The sequence below is a fragment of the Geotrypetes seraphini genome, chromosome 14 (genome assembly GCF_902459505.1).
Source record: "Geotrypetes seraphini chromosome 14, aGeoSer1.1, whole genome shotgun sequence".
Taxonomy (NCBI): domain Eukaryota; kingdom Metazoa; phylum Chordata; class Amphibia; order Gymnophiona; family Dermophiidae; genus Geotrypetes; species Geotrypetes seraphini.
Window position 1 is genome coordinate 20,290,633 of NC_047097.1, and position 18,350 is coordinate 20,308,982.

At 43.5% G+C, this 18,350-nt stretch overlaps 1 protein-coding gene across 8 annotated transcripts in view; it reads left to right on the forward strand.

Moving 5' to 3' along the window:
• Window positions 1-18,350, forward strand: part of DMXL2 (Dmx like 2) — a 250,445-nt gene that overhangs the window by 115,186 nt on the left and 116,909 nt on the right. For all 8 annotated transcript variants that reach the window (XM_033919789.1, XM_033919792.1, XM_033919791.1 and 5 more), the window contains exons 17-18: window positions 198-425; window positions 5,732-7,417. In XM_033919789.1, coding sequence (XP_033775680.1) covers window positions 198-425; window positions 5,732-7,417 — 1,914 coding nt within the window. The remainder of the gene's footprint in view (window positions 1-197; window positions 426-5,731; window positions 7,418-18,350) is intronic.

The window sequence follows — 18,350 nt, forward strand, 5'->3', positions numbered from 1 at the left end:
GAAAAGCTGACCTGCCAGTAGATCTTAAGGACCGGACTTGGGCAGCCCTGCTGTAGAGTGTTAAGGCCATATTTAAAGGAGAAGAAATAAAAGCACTGGCAGTTCTTTTTGGCTCTCTTAAATGATGCAGTAGCTTCCTCTCGTATTTGGCAAATATTTATTACATATAGTTGTGCTTTGTCATGTTTCTTTTAAAGCCAAAACTGCAGATGTTCCCATATCAGCGAATCAGCTGTCTGTACCTGGGCAAAGTAATGCAGAGTCTTCCCCAGACACCTCCCCTGGCACTAGTCCCATGACCCGCTCTGCCTCCATTGCTAATCTTCAGACAGCCAGCAAGCTCATTTTGAGCTCCAAGATTGTGTATAATCAGCCCCTGGATCTTCCGTATTCAGTAGAAGTTATAAGAGCAACTCCTTCAGCAGGTAAAAAAATATATATATATTTATTCTTTTATAGGATAATGTTTATAACTTGTATGTGTGTTCCCTTTAAAAAAATGTATCCTGAATCTTAAATCGCAGAACCAATTAGTATCTTACAATGTATTAATTTAGATTTTTGCAAGATTTTCAGAAGTGCTTTTCATGGGCTCTCAACTACACTCCACGAGATGTAGCACACTCAGTACGTCATTTGATCTAGCAAGATTTTAAGAAATGATTTCATTCTTCAGTAATAAATATCTTATGTTTCTATCTTAAAGTGAAATAAATGTCATTTATATGATTTATCTTGTGTCGCTCTTGTGCTCAGCGTCGGATGGGGCCTGATACCTCTGACATGTTTTGCCCTACGGCTTCTTCAAAGAAGTCCCCTAAATTAAAGTCACAATTAGCACTGTGCTTGAAACATTATATCTCGTGTAATATCTCACTTAAAATTATCAGTTTTTCTTACCGCAGTCTTTTCACCTCACACCATTCTGACTCATGGCGGCAGCATTTCTCTTGATTTTAACTCACATGATCTGTCAGCTGATTTGTTCCAGCGAATCATGGCATTAAACCAGGGACATCCACTCGATCTCCTGGTTTAAACTGTAAGATGTCACCTGTGTTCAAAGTGAATATCCATTTTTGCTCCTTAAAATTCAATCTTCTTTCATAATGTCCTCCCGCCTACCCTTCATTAACTTCATCAATCACGCTTGCAAAAATCTAAATGTATACATTATAAGATACTATTTGGTACTGCAGTTTAAGATTCAGGATATGTTTTTTATTACAACGGTATGGAACTGTGGTTGCCCTTTATAAAATGGACATATTACTTAGATAAAGTATGTGCACGTATTTACACCTGTCCTGAGGCAAGTACAAATTATGTGCATGTTTGTGCTGATAAGAATGTTACATGTAAAAATGAGTCCTCTATTTCCATTCATTCTCTGTCGCTGGGAATGCTAACACATACAGTATATCCATAAAAATATTTGCTAAGACTTCGCTGTGCCTACTTTTTATACATATACAGTGTATCCTTGGTGCAACGGATTATACGGGGGAAGGCTTCTGTCTTTTCAAAAATATGTTGTTCCAGAATGCCTCCCCAAAGAACATCCACTCCCCCTAAATAACATCCATCCCCATTCTGAAAACTCCCCAGGCCTACTTCAACAATGCCCTAGTGGTCTAGACAGGAGTGGCCCCTTCTAGCTATTCTAAGAATGTTCTAGCTACAAAAAGGCAGTGGCAAATTCTAGCGGTAGTATTTTGGTATTAACCTTAGCAGCAGTACCATGAAACTTCTGTTAAGTCATGGCTGTCATTTTTTAAGCTAGTATGGGCAAAAACAAGTGGGGGATTACTTCTGCCCATGTTACTCTATAGTAGATCAGGCCCTGGGGGGAGGGGAGTGGAGGCTAAGGTTAGGGTCTGCTGTTGTTGATGTTTCTTGTTCTGAGGATAGTTCTATCTGAACCTGTAAAATGCAGATCCTATCTCTTCGGACCAAGGGTGGGGGTGTGGTGACCACTACGACTGCTATTTCCTCAGTTCTCTTTGACTTTTTTAGCCAGTTATATGACGCTCCTGAGGATGTTCCTATGGAATTACTGACGGACTATCTTCAGTCCTCTGGCCTCCCTAGATTGCTGGAGGGTGTAGTGTCTTCCCTCAATAGTCCGCTTCGGGCGGCTATCAAAGCTCTCCCCTCCGGTAGAACCCCGAACCCAGATGGCTTTTCGGGAGACTTCTATCGTATCCTTTCTCCCAATATCTGTGGTCCTTTACTGGCTTACTTTAATGCTGCTATTGCTCGGGGCTCTTTTCCGCATTACACTAATGAGGCTCTGATCACTTTATTGTTAAAGCCTGGTAAGGAGGCTGATTCCTGGGGCTCATTGATTAATGTGGATCTTAAACTTTTTGCTTGCATTTTGGCTGATCGCCTTGCCCCTCATCTCCCTAAACTCATTCATGAAGATCAGGTCGGGTTTGTCCGAGGACGTCAATCAGTTTGTAATGTCCGCAAAGTTCTTTTTGCGCTTGCTTACTGTAATTCCCATCAGATCCCGGCATTGTTTGTCAGCTTAGATGCATCTAAGGCATTTGATAGTGTCCACTGGTCCTTTTTGTTTCGTACTTTGGAACTGATTGGGTTGGGAGGCTTTTACCTTCAGGCGATCCATTCTCTTTATTCTAACCCGAAGGCCTCGCTTCTGATCAATGGAACCCGTACGGATTCTTTCCCCATCCTTCGTGGTACTCGACAGGGTTGCCCCCTTTCCCCCTTGTTGTTTCTTTTCTCCTTAGAATCCTTGCTTTGCATTCTTCAGGGGTTTGCGGCGGTGCAGGGCCTCCATGTTGATGGGGTGGAGTAAAAACCTTAGCCTTTGCGGATGTCATGTTTTTGATTCTTACCAGGCCCGAGGACTCTTTACCGAAGGCTTTGGACCTTAATTCTGAATTTGGGTTTTATTCTGGTCTGTCTCTTAATTTGGATAAGTCCTTCGCCATGCCTTTTCCCCCTGAGTTGCGTGATAATTGGAGGGGTGTCTTTCCTCTTCGGTGGGCTGACTCCTCTTTGAAGTATTTGGGGGTCTCTATTCCACAGGATTTAGGTAGTCTTTATCACTTGAACGTGGAACCGTTGTTCCGGGCTCTTCAGAATAAATTGCAGTTGTGGGGAACTCTTCCTTTTTCACTTTTAGGTAGGGTCCATCTCTATAACATGCTGATTGTCCCCTGTTGGCTCTATGTTTTCCAGATTCTTTCTCTTTATTTGCCCTCTCGAGATGAACGCCGACTCACGCGCTTGGTTCAGCGATTTCTTTGGGCTGGGAAGCGACCTTGCTTGTCCTACAAATGGGCGGCGTCACCGTAGTACAAGGGGGGCTTGGGGCTATTGAATATCCGCTATCTGACTATTGGTTGTGGCATATCAATGATTTCTTCAGGGGTACTTCAGTGTTTACTAATACTTCTTTGGAGCTTTCCTGTTTCCGCTCTATTCACTTTAGTGCATATCTTCATTCTCTTCCTTCTCTCTTACCTGAATCTCTCCCTATGAAGGTGCTTCACCGTCCCTTGTGGAAGGTTTGGCGGTGGGTCTGTCAATACCACGCACTCTCTGCTTCTGTTACCCCTTTTCTGCCTATCCGCTTTAATGGTTCCTTTTTGCCTGGGATTGATGGCCTCAGTTTTGTGCAGTGGGAAGCAAGGGGTATTCATTATGTGTTTCAAGTGGTTGCTGATGATGGTACCCTGAAGTCTTTTACTCAGTTGCGTAAGGAGTTTGCCCTCCCTTCCACTGACTATTTTGCTTATATGCAACTTCACCATTACATTACCGCGTTACCCTCTTCTTCTCTGCAAGCATCCTGCCACGAGACGCTGTCTACAGCTTTTACCATTGGTTCCCAACTTCCTGTTCCCCTCAAATTCCATCATCGCCACTTGAAGGATGAGTCCCCCTTGTTTGATCTTTCTAAACTGCGGGAAGCTTGGGCTTGTGATCTTGCTATGGACTTGTCTGTTGATGTGCTTTTACAGGCAGTAAAAAGGCTGCCCAACTTTCGAAAATATACTACTTTTTGGGAGCAACACTATAAGTTGGTCTTCCGTTTGTACATTTCTCCCAAGAAGTCTTATCTCTCCAAATTGCATGAGACTGCTACCTGTCCTCGTTGTCAAGCTCCGGAAGCGGGCTTGGGACATATGTTTTGGACTTGCCCTAATGTTCAAGCATTTTGGACTGCCGTTTTTGATTTTGTGGAGAGCATTTGGAAAATTACCGTTCGTCACTCCCCTTTGCTCTTATTTGGAGTAGTACCCCATTATTTCCCTCATACTAGGGGAGTTGCAGCCTTCCTCAAGTGGACTGTCCTCGTGGCCCTGAAATGCATCTTGTTGCAGTGGCTTGAAGCGGATACTACAGATTATTCCCTTTGGCGCTGTAGGATGATTACTCTCCTGATTTGGGAAAGGAGGGATGTGACGGACCTTTCTTCTTTCTTGGGCCGCATCTTTCAGCGCACTTGGGAACCATTTTAGACAACCATGACTCCACTGGCTCACAGCCGTTTGCTTAACTGTTGAATTTTTGTTTGTATTCCATTTTGTTGCACTTGGCATGCCTGTCTGTTTTGGTGTTTTTCCATTGTTATTTTATACTTGGAAGGAGGACCTGGGGGGGATGGGAATTTTTGGAGGGGGTGGGATAGGGTGGTTTAGGGGGTAGACCTGTGGGGTTGGGGTTTTGCACTATGAAAATGTTGAACTTGTACGCACTTTGATTGTTCTCCTGTTGGTGTTTTTGATTGCTCAATAAAATACATTTGACTATAAAACAAAATCCAAAAAAAGAACAGGGTAAATCATGAAAAAAATGAAAATTAAAAACCCATATAAATAACCACCCAACTTCCAAACCCTCCCCTATCCCAACTCCCCTCTCTCCCCATATTCCCCACTGCATCTCTGATTTCCCTACCAATTAGATAGGAAATCAGTGAGTCCAAGTCACAAAGATGAAACCTGTGTCCAGTTCTCAACTAGCCCAACATATAACTCATGAACTCTATATTAATAAATTAATAATCAAGTAAATAATACACAATAGTTATGACAATAGATAAATAAATAAATTAACATATGATGAAATATATCCAGATAAGCTTGTAAAAAGATATATTAATAAATGATTTCTTAGTTATTTTTCTCAATTTCTTATTTAGGTAAATATAAGTAAATAAATAAACAAATAGATGCTATAATAGACATATGAATGAATAAATAAATAATTAAATATATAAATATATGATATCTAAAATAAATAATTGTGTATAAAGTTAATACAATAATTAAATATGTAAATACATAAACATGTAAATAGTTAAATATCTATTTATGTAAATAAGCATAAAAATAAATATACTTCATCCTGCTCATGACACTGTCAGCTTGATATTAAAAGCAATAAAACTAAAGTAGTTAAGAACAAAATCTCCAAACAAAAACTCCAAACAAATGCTGGAAAAAGAAGCCCTACAACACCTGCAATAAGTACACTTCACTCTTTTGCAATTTAGCAAGCAGAGTCATAGGCAAGATCTAATAGCTGGAGTTAACAGTAAAATAATAAATCTTAATGGCAGCCTTTGTTGATAACTCCCCCTCTTAGTCAGTTTTCCCTTTAGCTAGCCTGCTAGGTCACTTAGAAGACTACCCTCTTTATTTGGAATATTGTAATTGCAAGCATTACATTGTATTTTCTCTTCTGTCTTTAGGGCATCTGAGCTCTTCATCAATTTACCCAGTATGCCTTGCACCTTACCTAGTAGTAACCACCTGTTCAGACAATAAAGTGAGGTTTTGGAGATGCAGTGTAAAGACTGATCCACATTATGAAAGCACTGAAGAGAAACGTACCTATCACTGGAGAGAATGGTCATTGATGAACGATGCAGGAGATGACAGCAAAAGTACTGTGATGGTAGCTGGAAGGCCTGTTGCAGTTAGCTGTTCTTACACAGGCCGTCTAGCTGTGGCGTATAAGCAGCTCATGGATTACAATGGCTTTGTTTCCAAAGAGTTTTCTATGCATGTTTCTTTATTTGAGTGTGAATCTACTGGGGGGTCAGAATGGGCCTTAGAACAAACAATTCATCTTGATGACTTATTCAAAGTTGCAAATGTTCTTGACTCACGGGTCAGTGTTGACAGTAATTTATTTGTATACAATAAATCGGATATATTTTTGAATAAAGACAAGCATCTAATGCCCAATATTAAGCATTTGGTACACTTGGATTGGGTATCAAAGGAAGATGGTTCACATATACTTACAGTTGGAGTAGGATCAAATATATTCATGTATGGGCGACTGTCAGGGATTGTGACAGATCCAGCAAACAGCAAGGATGGAATGGCTGTTATTACATTACCACTAGGTGGTAGCATAAAGCAAGGTGTCAAGTCAAAATGGGTTCTTTTGAGATCAATTGACTTAGTGTCATCTGTGGATGGCACACCTTCATTGCCCGTATCTTTGTCTTGGGTAAGAGATGGCATATTAGTGGTGGGAATGGACTGTGAAATGCATGTTTATGCACAGTGGAAATATGCTGCAAAAGTTAATATTGGTGAATGTGAGAGCTGTTCTTCTCAGGACAAAACAGGATTTCTTCAATCTGAATCTACTCAACTGCCTGTGAAGAAAACCAGTGTGATTAATGGCTCGGCGATGGTAGACGATGTGTTTAGTGCACCAGCTGTGATCCAGGATGGCGGGCTTTTTGAGGCTGCCCATGCTCTTTCTCCCACTCTTCCACAGTACCACCCAACTCAACTGTTGGAACTCATGGACCTGGGGAGAGTTCGCAGGGCAAAAGCAATCCTTTCTCATTTGGTGAAATGTATTGCAGGAGAAGTTGCAGTAGTCAAGGATACAGACACTGGAGATGGCAGTACTCCTAAACGTCATCTTTCACGAACCATTAGTGTAAGTGGTAGTACAGCGAAGGACACAATCATTGCTGGAAAAGATGGTATCCGGGAGTATACCGAGATAGATTCCATTCCTCCACTGCCATTATATGCCCTGCTTTCTGCAGATTCAGATACAACATACAAAGTTTCTGAAGAAATGACTAAAAGATCCCAAGTCCCTGATGGGTACTTGGGAGCTAAAACAGAGGATCAGTATGAAGACCTTTTTCACGTTCAGAACATAACAGATGACTTTATTGGTTTTGAAATAGAAAAGAGAGAAAGTAAATCTAAAGTCATTAATCTCTCCCAGTATGGCCCTACTTATTTTGGACGAGAACATGCCAGTGTGCTGTCAAGCCATCTAATGCATTCCAGCTTGCCAGGTCTCACTCGGTTGGAACAGATGTTTCTAGTGGCTTTGGCTGATACTGTAGCTACCACAAGCACAGAGCTTGGTGAGAGTAGAGACAAGAATTACTCAGGTGAGCCACCCAAATGCAATATTTGTACTTGTTTTAAATCGCATTCTGCTTTTTGTGGGAGGTAAGGTGGAATAGTCAAATAGATGCTGGAAATAATTGTGATTTACTGAGTGGTTATTAGTGTTACTAGCAAGAAATTTTATGTAACATCTGGGATAAAAAAAACTGTTAACCAATTATGGATTTGGATCTCATATTGCAAACCTCAGGGCTCCTTTTACAAAGGCGCGCTAAACCGCCGGCTGCGCTAGCCGCTACCACCTCCTCTTGAGCAGCTGGTAGTTTTTAAGGCCAGCGCGTGGGTTAGAGCGTGATGAAAACTCATGCACGTTAACCCCGCTAGCGCAGCTTACTAAAAGGAGCCCTTAATCTCTAAAACATGTTTTTGCTTTAGAAATGACTCCAGGAAAACTATGTGCACATTTGTATATCTGCCCTTCAGCACATATAATTTTTCAAGGATAAAATACAAACTCAGGGAGGAAGCTATTAAGCTACACTAAAACTGTAAGTCACATTATAAACTCTTTAATGTGACTTAAAAGGCCCCAACATGGCCCGACTTAATTTTCTACAGCAATATTTAAGTTGCTGTGGGTAACATAATAATGAGATGCATTATTATGCATCTGATGCTCCTAGCCCAGCAGAGCAGGTCTCCCTCTCCTAGCCCTCTCCAGATACCAGCACTCACTCCCCTCTCGCCACATGTACAAGACCCCTAAAGGGATTACTTGTAAAGGCAGTAGTGATCCAGGGGGTTCTTGGGAAGGAGCAATGCCTACTCAGTCCAGCACTTCCTCAGGAAGGAGGAGGTGAATTGGGGGTTCATAGACAACACCGCGAAAGACAAAGGCGCGCGCCGAAAACTGAGCGCAAGACGGAGGTGCACGCCGAAGAAAATTACTGTTTTTAGGGGAGCCGACGGGGGGGTTTTGTTGGGGAGCCCCCCCAGTTTACTTAATAGAGATTGCGCCGGCGTTGTGGGGGGTTTGGGGTGTTGTAACCCCCCACATTTTACTGTAAACTTAACTTTTTCCCTAAAAACAGGGAAAAAGTTAAGTTTTCAGTAAAATGTGGGGGGTTACAACGCCCCCACAACGCGGCGCGATCTCTATTAAGTAAAGTGGGGGGGGGTTTCCCCCCATGCCCCCCCCCGTCGGAGCCCTAAAAACAGTAATTTTCTGCAGCGCGCGCCTCCGCACTGCGCTCAATTGTCTGCGTGCGCCTTTGTCCCGGCGCGCTTTTGACCTAACACCGAATTGGGGGAAGCTCTTGTCATGTTTTAGTTTCTGCTTGAGTATGAGGAGAAGAGGAATGTTCTCCTCCAAAAATGACAAAAACAAGGGGAAAAAACTACAGATACGACGTACAAGGTGCAAAATCTTTATTGGAAAAAAATGCAATCAAGCAATCCCCAAAAAAAAGAGTGGTTCTCTTTTATGAGAAAACAGGACCCGACATGGTCCGTGTTTCAGAAAACACTCCTTTCTCAGGGGTCCAGGTTGTTATAATTCATAAAAGTAGAGAACCTTATTTAAAATCAAATAACAGGTTAGTTGTCCATAGCAGATGAATGTAGTACTCCTATCTAGCTGCAACTCCGTAGACTTGCAGGTACATCGTATCTGCAGTTTTTTTCCCCTTGTTTTTGTCATTTGATTTTTCACTGCGGGCTCCTTGGATTGTTCTTTTGTTTTGGTTTGCTGCTCCAAAAATGACCCCTTACTTTTCTCTGGGAGAAACGGTTCCAGCGGCTGTAGCATACACGCATACAAGATTCACTGTAAGGTAGGGGGTAAGTCTGTTTAGACCACCAAAACTTATTTGCCAAAATGCAGGTGAAATGGTAGGTGCTAAGCTTTATTCTACTGTTCAATCTGAAATAGTATTAACTAACTCACTTTTTCTACTTAGAGCTTCCAGCATACACATTAATGCAAATGACTCTAAGGGCTCCTTATACTAAGGTGCGCTAGTGCTATTAGCGCACGCAAACCATGTGCTAAATGAAAAATACTAACGCAAGCTCTATGGAGGCATTAGCGTTTAGCACGTGGGGCATTCTAGCGTGCGCTAAGCACGCACTAAAACCACTAGCGCACCTTAGTAAAAGGAGCCCTAAGTGATATACCTTTAATTCAACTCTTCTTTTCTTCATATAGCTTTACATATTATCTTTTACCGAAGACCTCAGAAACATCACTCTACCGTCCCATAACACATTGTATTATCCCAGGACAAGCAGGCAGCATATTCTTAACGCATGGGTGACGTCACCGACGGAGCCCTCAGTACGGACCTTTTTAACTAGAAGTTTCTAGTTGGCCGCACCGCGCGTGCGCGAGTGCCTTCCCGCCCGACGGAGGAGTGCGTGGTCCCCAGTTTCTTCATTTCCGCGGAGCGAAGAAGACGCGTGTGTTTTTTCAACGGCCGTTGAAACCACTTTTTTGCCTTCCCGCTCGCGCTTTTTTCCCTATTTTTTCTTCTTTTGCCTTCGGGTTTCTTTTTCCTTTGATTTGTAAAAAAAACAAAAACAAAACTTTGCTTTTTTCCCCTTTTTTCGATTTTGCCCCGGCGGGGCCTGTTGCCATTATACAGGCCTCGGGGTTCGATTTTGCGGAGGCTGTTTTCCCCTTCATGCCCCCGCAGGTCGGTTTTAAAAAGTGCCAGCGGTGTGCACGCCCGATCTCCCTCACTGACCCACACAATTGGTGTTTGCAGTGTTTGGGTCCGGAGCATCGGGCGGACTCCTGCACCCGCTGTGCCACTCTTAAAAAGAGAACACTTAAAAACCGACAAATTCAACAAACTCTTTTGTTCGGCACCGGGTCGGCGATGGACTCCTCGACATCGACAGCGGTACCACAGAAATCGGCACCGTCTACTTCGACACCGCCCGACCCCGCATCGGCGTCTCTGGCGCCAGGTAAGCCGGCTAAGAAGCCTTCCTCTTCCCTCGAGCGCCCTCCAACTACGGTGGCGACACCGACCTTGCCGGCCTCGCGCCGACCCCGCAAGCGCTCCGCCCCGATTTCGGTGAGTGCCTCATCATCGGCCTCCTCATCGCCGGGGCGTGGAGCGGCATCTAAGGAACCGAAGCAAAAGAAAGCAGTTCCGATGCCACCCTCTACCGTCCCATAACACATTGTATTCTTTCTGCGGGGAGAATTACATATTGAATCCTCACTGGTCACGGCTATAAGATTTTTATGTTTTGTATTATCTCTTCTCAAAACCAATATGTAAATGATTTTTTAATATGATTTCAATTTGTTAACGTTTTATTTTAAATTTTTACTTATCTTGGTAGTAGTCAACCTTTTTTTTTTTAAATTTAAATCATTTTTATTGGTATTCATTAACAGTACAAGAAATGAAACTGTATATAACACAATAGGCAAACAGTCAACTTCCATCATGTCAACAACAACCAACCCATCCCAGCCTTTTATACCCCCTTTCCCCACCCACCCAGGGAACAGCAGCGTTAAGCAGAAAGAAAAAGAAGTTATAGAACAGGCAAAGCTATTCAAATACAGTAGCATTAGTTCCAAAAGGAGTGTGTAGTACTAAATGATGTTCCAACATTGTACAAAAAGCTGTCCTGCTCGAGTGTCCAAGTCAGAAATATCCCGTTGCTCCAATAACACTTGATTTATCTTTAAAGATCTCCAGTGAGAGATCGTTGGGGGTTGTACAGAGAGCCAACAGGTCAGAATGCATTTCCTGCCCATCATAACAGTCCTTCGGAGGAATGCTTTACAACCAGGCCAAATGTGATGAAAGCGGACATTCAGAGTGAACAGAAAACTAGGACGCAAACGCCAGGAACAGTCCCAAAGGTGCGCAACATAAAGTCATAAGTTGCATCAGAACCGAGACATGTGCTTGCAAGTCCAAAACATGTGACCAAGGGTAGCATGAGCTTGTAAATATTTAATGCAATGGTCTCCTGCACAATGTTTCATTCGGTAAGCTCGATTCAGGGCAAAATAAGTTCTTAAAAAGAATTTATAATTCCTCTCCTTCTCTGTGGCTTGCAATATATATTTGTTACCAAGTGTAATCCCCTGTTTTATTATGTCTGATGTGACAGGGACATTTAAGTCCAGCGACCACTTCCAAGCCAGTTCAGCGCAGTCCAATTCTTCCACCACGTCTTGTAGAAACATGATGGAATCACAATGGGATTGGGACTTTAGCTGTGAGGCACAATGCCTCCGACATATTTTCTTGCATTTCCTCATTCAACACTGCCGGTGTCAACTTTGTCAAATAGTGGTGGAGCTGTCTATAAGCATACCAATCCGTGGTCAATAGCTGATAAGTCGTGCAAAATTCCTCAAAGCCGAGCAGTAGGTCCTCTGAAGATACCACTTGAGATATCCTATATAATAAAACCCTAAGGGTTTCGTGTTCCCTGCCGCCGTGGTGTGTGATCCGTGGCCGTGTTCCATTTTAGAACCCGGTGGCAGGGAACACTCTGGCCACTCCCCTCCTCCCACCCTCACTCACCAACCGCTGCTGCTGGAGGAAGCTGCAAGCAAGCTCTCTCCCAGCGGCGCCAGAGCCACATCATCGCCGCCCAGTACCGCTGCCGACGCCGCTCTTCAAAGGAGCCTGGTGAGAATAGGGGCCGCCTGTAACAAACTTCGCAGGCCGCTCAGCACCTCAGTAGCACGTTTCCTCTGATGTACGCGATCGCGTCAGAGGGAACTTGCTACTGAGGTGCATAGTGGCCTGCGAGGTTCGCTACAGCTGGCCGCTATCCTCACCAGGCTGCAAACGAACATGCTGGACAGGGGGAGCAGGTAAGGGGCGCTGATGGGCCGGGGAGCAGGAAAGAGGGACAGGGAGAGCACGGAAGAGGTGCTGATGGACGGGGGAACAGGAAAGAGGGACAGGGGAGCATGAAAGAGGTGCTGATGGGCCGGGGAGCAGGGAAGAGGGATAGGGGGAGCACGGACTAGGTGCTGATGGACGGGGGAACAGGAAAGAGGCTGCAAACGAACATGCTGGACAGGGGGAGCAGGTAAGGGACGCTGATGGACCGGGGAGCAGGGAAGAGGGACAGGGGGAGCATGAAAGAGGTGCTGATGGACCGGGGGAAGGGAAGAGGGACAGGGGGAGCACAAAAGAGGTGCTGATGGACTGGGGAGCAGGGAAGAAGGACAGGGGGAGCACGGAAGAGGTGCTGATGGGCTGGGGAGCAGGGAAGAGGGACAGGGGGAGCTCAGAAGAGGTGCTGCTGGACACGGGGGACATAAAAGGAAGGGAGAAGGGCTACTGCTGGACAGGGGGAGCTGGCAAGGGGTGGTGGTGGACAGCGGAGGAAAAAGAAACAGAAAGAAAGAAAGACAGACAGAAAGCAGTCAAGGAGAGAAAGAGAGAGAAAGACACATCTATTCTAGCACCCGTTAATGTAACGGGCTTAAAGACTAGTATATATATATATATATATAAGTCCGCGCTGCACCCAAGCCACAAAAGGTGTTTTGAGTCAAACCAGGAGGAAAATCACCATTGCCCAGTATAGACAAACATGGCGTGTAGTGTGGTGATATTTTCAACTGCTTGTATAATTTCCTCCAGGATTGTTGCATTACTGGCAGAAAAAGATCCGTCTGTAGCTGTGGCAAGGTAGGTAGCTCTTTAGCATGGAGCAGAAAACTAAAATGGTATGGGCTGTAGGCAGGACATTCCACCTGAGGCATAGAAAAATGTTCAGTACTACAAAACCAGTCATTGATGTGTCGTAATTGACTAGCTATGTTGAACCTGGAGATACTTAACAATCCTAGACCCCCCCTGATTCTTAGGTAACATCAAAAGGGACATCGGGATCCTCATCCATTTACCTCGCCACAAAAAAGCGGACAGGGAAGCTATATGCAGTGCAACATGACACGCATCCTGTGCCCAGGGCAGGATTAATTCATCGAGGGCCCCTAGGCACACAAGTACACTGGGCCCCCCGCCCCACCCCAACATGCGCCCAGGCGGAAACAAGAAGCTGCGTCAGAGGGAAGCTTTGGGTAAGCAGCACCGCTTGCATAATTACAGTTCCCGTTGCCTTTCTTGACTAGGCTGCATTGAAACAACTTCAGCAAAATCTCTCATAGAGTGGGAATATCCTGAAGGCTGGGGCAGGATCTGGCCAACATCTTAGTGGAGGGATTGCGGGTTATTTTGCTCTTTTCAACAAGGAGCCATTTTGGTAAATCCGCCAACCTTCTGCCACTGCACTTGGAAGGGAAGTGCTGCACATTTTGTTTGGTTAATTTGCAATGAAGACTTTTGAGAGACTGTTGTGAATGCAATGCCATTATTCCTGTTATGAACTAAGACTTTCCTGGGACATAAGATATGAGTTTCAAGAATATAACCAGATCAGGCTGGTATGAGCAGCATTATTTTGTTTCTAAGATTATTATTACTGGGACTTTGATTATTATGCATTTTCTGTTTTGACCTCTCTGAAGAATGAATAAATTTGATTGCTTTGCTTTATTACCTACCTGTGTGAAGCCATATTGTTTCTGAACACAGGATTAGTATATCCACAACAGGGTCTTCCTCCCTCTTGGGGAAGCACGCTGAAGGAATTTTGTAAGCGTGTGCCGGTTACTGCTAGTCTTGAGGGCTGGCCACGCTAAAGTCTGCAAAATCGGAAAGAAGGAGGGAGATTGTGGATGCCTTTCAAGAGGCTCTGCTCAGACAAATGGTGACGGAACCCATGAGGGAAAAAGCGATATTGGATCTGGTCCTCACAAACGGAGAGAGTATCTCTAATGTTCGAGTAGGTGCTCACCTGGGAAGTAGCAATCATCAAACAGTTTGGTTTGATATAACGGCTAAAGTGGAGGGCGGCCGCAGGATACTTAAAGTCCTAGATTTCAAACGTACGGAATTTAATGAAATGGGAGAGTATCTGAAGAAAGAGCTGTTGGTATGGGAGGACATAAGAGAAATGGAAAGACAGTGGTCTAAGCTGAAAGGAGCGATACAAATATCTATGGACCTTTATGTGAAGGAAATAAATAAAAACAAGAGAAAAAGGAAGCCGATACGGTTCTCCAAACTAGTGGCGGAGAAAATAAAGGCAAAAGAGTTGGCGTTAGTGAAATATAAAAAAAAATCAAGAAAAGGAGTGCAGAAAGGATTACAGGGTGAAACTGAAAGAAGCCAAGAGAGAGATATGTTTGGCGAAAGCTAACAAATGGCTAAAAATGTAAAAAAAGGGAGACGATTTTTTTTTCTGATATATTAGTTAAAGGAGGAAGATGAAAAATGTAATTGCTAAACTAATAGATGCTGGGAACCAATATGGGGAGAGTGATGAGGAAAAAGCAAATGTGCTAAACAAATACTTCTGTTCTGTGTTCACAGAAGAAAATCCTGGAGTCTGGCAAAGTTACAGAGAAAATGGAGTAGATTCTACACCGTTCACGGAGGAGGGTGTTTATGAGCAACTTGAAAACTGAAGGTGGACAAAGCGATGGGACCAGACAGGATTCATCCCAGGATACTGAGGGAGCTCAGAGAGGTTCTGGCAGGTCCTATTAAAGACTTGTTCAACAAATCTCTGGAGACAGGAGTGGTTCCCGGGGATTGGAGGAGAGCGGATGTGGTAACAGGGATGAAGCGGGAAAGTACAGGCCAGTGAGCCTCACTTCAGTTGTTGGAAAAATAATGGAAGTGTTGCTGAAAGAAAGGATAGTGTACTTCCTTGAATCTAATGGGTTATAGGATCCGAGGCAACATGGCTTTAAAAAAGGTAAATCGTGCCAAACAAACCTGATTGAATTTTTTGATTGGGTGACCGGAGAGCTGGATCGAGGACATATGCTAGATGTAATTTACTTAGATTTCAGCAAAGCCTTTGATATGGTTCCTCATAGGAGGCTGTTGAACAAACTTGAAGGGCTGAAGTTAGGACCCAAAGTGGCAAACTGGGTTAGAAACTGGCTGTCGGACAGATGCCAGCGGGTGGTGGTTAATAGAAGTCGCTTGGAGGAAGGAAAGGTGAGTAGTGGAGTCCCTCAGGGTTCGGTGCTGGGGCCGATTCTGTTCAATATGTTTGTGAGTGACATTGCTGAAGGGTTAGAAGGAAAAGTGTGCCTTTTTGCAGATGATACCAAGATTTGTAATAGAGTAGACACCGAAGAGAGAGTGGAAAATATGGAAAAGGATCTGCAAAAGTTAGAGGAATGGTCTAATGCCTGGCAACTAAAATTCAATGCAAAGAAATGCAGAGTAATGCATTTGGGGATTAATAATAGGAAGGAACCGTATATGTTGGGAGGAGAGAAGCTGATATGCACAGACGGGGAGAGGGACCTTGGGGTGATAGTGTCCGAAGATCTAAAGGCGAAAAAACAGTATGACATGGTGGTGGCTGCTGCCAGAAGGATGCTGGGCTGTATAAAAAGAGGCGTAGCCAGTTGAAGGAAGAAAGTGTTGATGCCCCTGTACAGTTCATTGGTGAGGTCCCACTTGGAGTATTGTGTTCAGTTTTGGAGACCGTATCTGGCAAAGGACGTAAGAATACTTGAAGCGGTCCAGAGGAGGGCAACGAAAATGATAGAAGGCTTGCGCCAGATGACATATGAGAAGAGACTAGAAGCCCTGAATATGTATACCCTAGAGGAGAGGAAGGACAGGCGAGATATGATTCAGATGTTCAAATACTTGAAGGGTATTAACGTAAAACAAAATCTTTTCTAGAGAAAGGAAAATGGTAAAACCAGAGGACATAATTTGAGGTTGAGGGGTGGTTGATTCAAGAGCAATGTTAGGAAATTCTATTTTACAGAGAGAGTGGTGGATGCCTGGAATGCGTTCCCGAGAGAGGTGATGGAGAGGAAAATGATGACTGAGTTCAAAGAATCAGAATATATTAAATATTGAACTAAGGCCAGTACTGGGCAGACTTGCACGGTCTGTGTCTGTATATGGCCGTTTGTGGGAGGATGGGCTGGAGTGGCTGGGAGGATGTAGATGGTCTGGAGTAGGTTTTGATGGAGATTTTGGCAGTTGGAACCCAAGCACAGTACCGGGTAGAGCTTTGGATTCTTGCCCAGAAATAGCTAAGAAGAAAAAAATTTAAATTGAATCAGGTTGGGCAGACTGGATGGACCATTCGGGTCTTTATCTGCCATCATCTACTATGTTACCTTTTAACTGTGCGCATTGACGTTCCAAAGCAACAGTGCCATTCGATATCCACTTCGCACGTTTTTATTCATAAGAAATAATATCACCTCGGAGGACGGCCTCTGCTGCCTCCCAGAATAGTGCGGGTTCTTTTAAATGTTGTGAGTTAAAGTGAGATACTCCTCCCACCTAGTTTGCAAATACCATGTAAAATGCGAGTCAGTTTGTAAGTAGGTCAGAAAGCTCCATCCAGCCCTCACTCCCAATCGGTCCCTTATAGAAATGTCTAACCAAATCATGTTATGATCAGACACCTCCAAGGGCCCAATCTGTGTCTCAGCCACCTTCGGAAATAAGGACTATGAAATTAGAATATAATCTATCCTCAAAAATGTCTGATGGGCTCTAGATTGATGTGAATTGTCATCGTCTGTGGATTGTAGCAACCACCATGGGTCCACCAACCCTATGGAGCAGCACAAATATGGTATACCTTTAGTCTGTTTTAAGGGTGGTGATCCACTGGCTTTCAATTGATCCAGGGTAGGGTCCAATACCTGAAACTATCCCAGATCACAGCTTGCTGGAAATTCTAGAGCATTGGCTAGAGGGCAAATTGCTAACATCGTTTTCCCTTGACCCTGTGCGTCTAGAATGGGTGCACCGCTTTTGGCCCAAAGATAGGGAGAGACTTCCGTCCTTGGGTAGTTATTGTAAAACTCTTTAACTACCGACACAAAGTGGAATTGCTTCAAAAATACTGGGCTAAGTGGAATGAGTTGAAATATGAGGGCGTGCCTATTCAACTCAGCCAAGATTTTTTCGTTGTGTTGCAAGAGAAATTGAAGCATCGCTGCCTCGGAGAGTATCTGCTCAACGAGTGTAAATTTGTGAAGACTGCTGTTCAATTTGCTGTCCATGAGAGTTGGATGACAGCGATATCGTGCGGATCCTTGACGAAGCTATTGCAAAATATGTCCATCAACATGTATAAAGGTTGACTACTACCAAGATAAGTAAAAATTTAAAATAAAACGTTAACAAATTTAAATCATATAAAAAAATCATTTAAATATTGGTTTTGAGAAGAGGTAATACAAAACATAAAACTCTTATAGCCGTGACCAGTGAGGATTCAACACGTAATTCTCCCCACAGAAAGAATACAATGTGTTATGGGACGGTGGAATGGTGTTTCTGAGGTCTTCGGTAAAAGATAGTATGTAAAGCTATATGAAGAAAAGAAGAGTTGAATTAAAGGTATATCACTTAGAGTTATTTGAATGAATGAAGCTTTATTCTACAACAGCATCTACATGGCCAGATGTACAGCCACATTTAGTCATCTCCGCTTACACTTGAGGTATGGCAGATGTAAATATGTATGCCTAAATGTTGGCATATAGGCACATAACTTAAAAGTATTCTATAAGCTTCACCCATGACCCACACATGCCCCCCTAGAAGTTACATGCTATAGCACTTATGCACTACCTTATAGAATAGTTCTTTAGTGTAATTATGCAAGTAACTGTATATATAGGTGCCATATGGTGTATAACTCCATCAATTGCTCCTAATTGCATACCATTTGGGTGTGCAATTGTGCACTAAAGATACACATCAAACCACTTTCCTCAACACAAACATACAAAAGAGACACTTGTGTAGAGGAAAGAATTCCATGGGCCACGCTTTCTATGCTTGCCCCATTTGTATAAAAGTGGAAGCTTCAAAAATTGTCCTCCTTATGTCTGAATATTATATATGGATT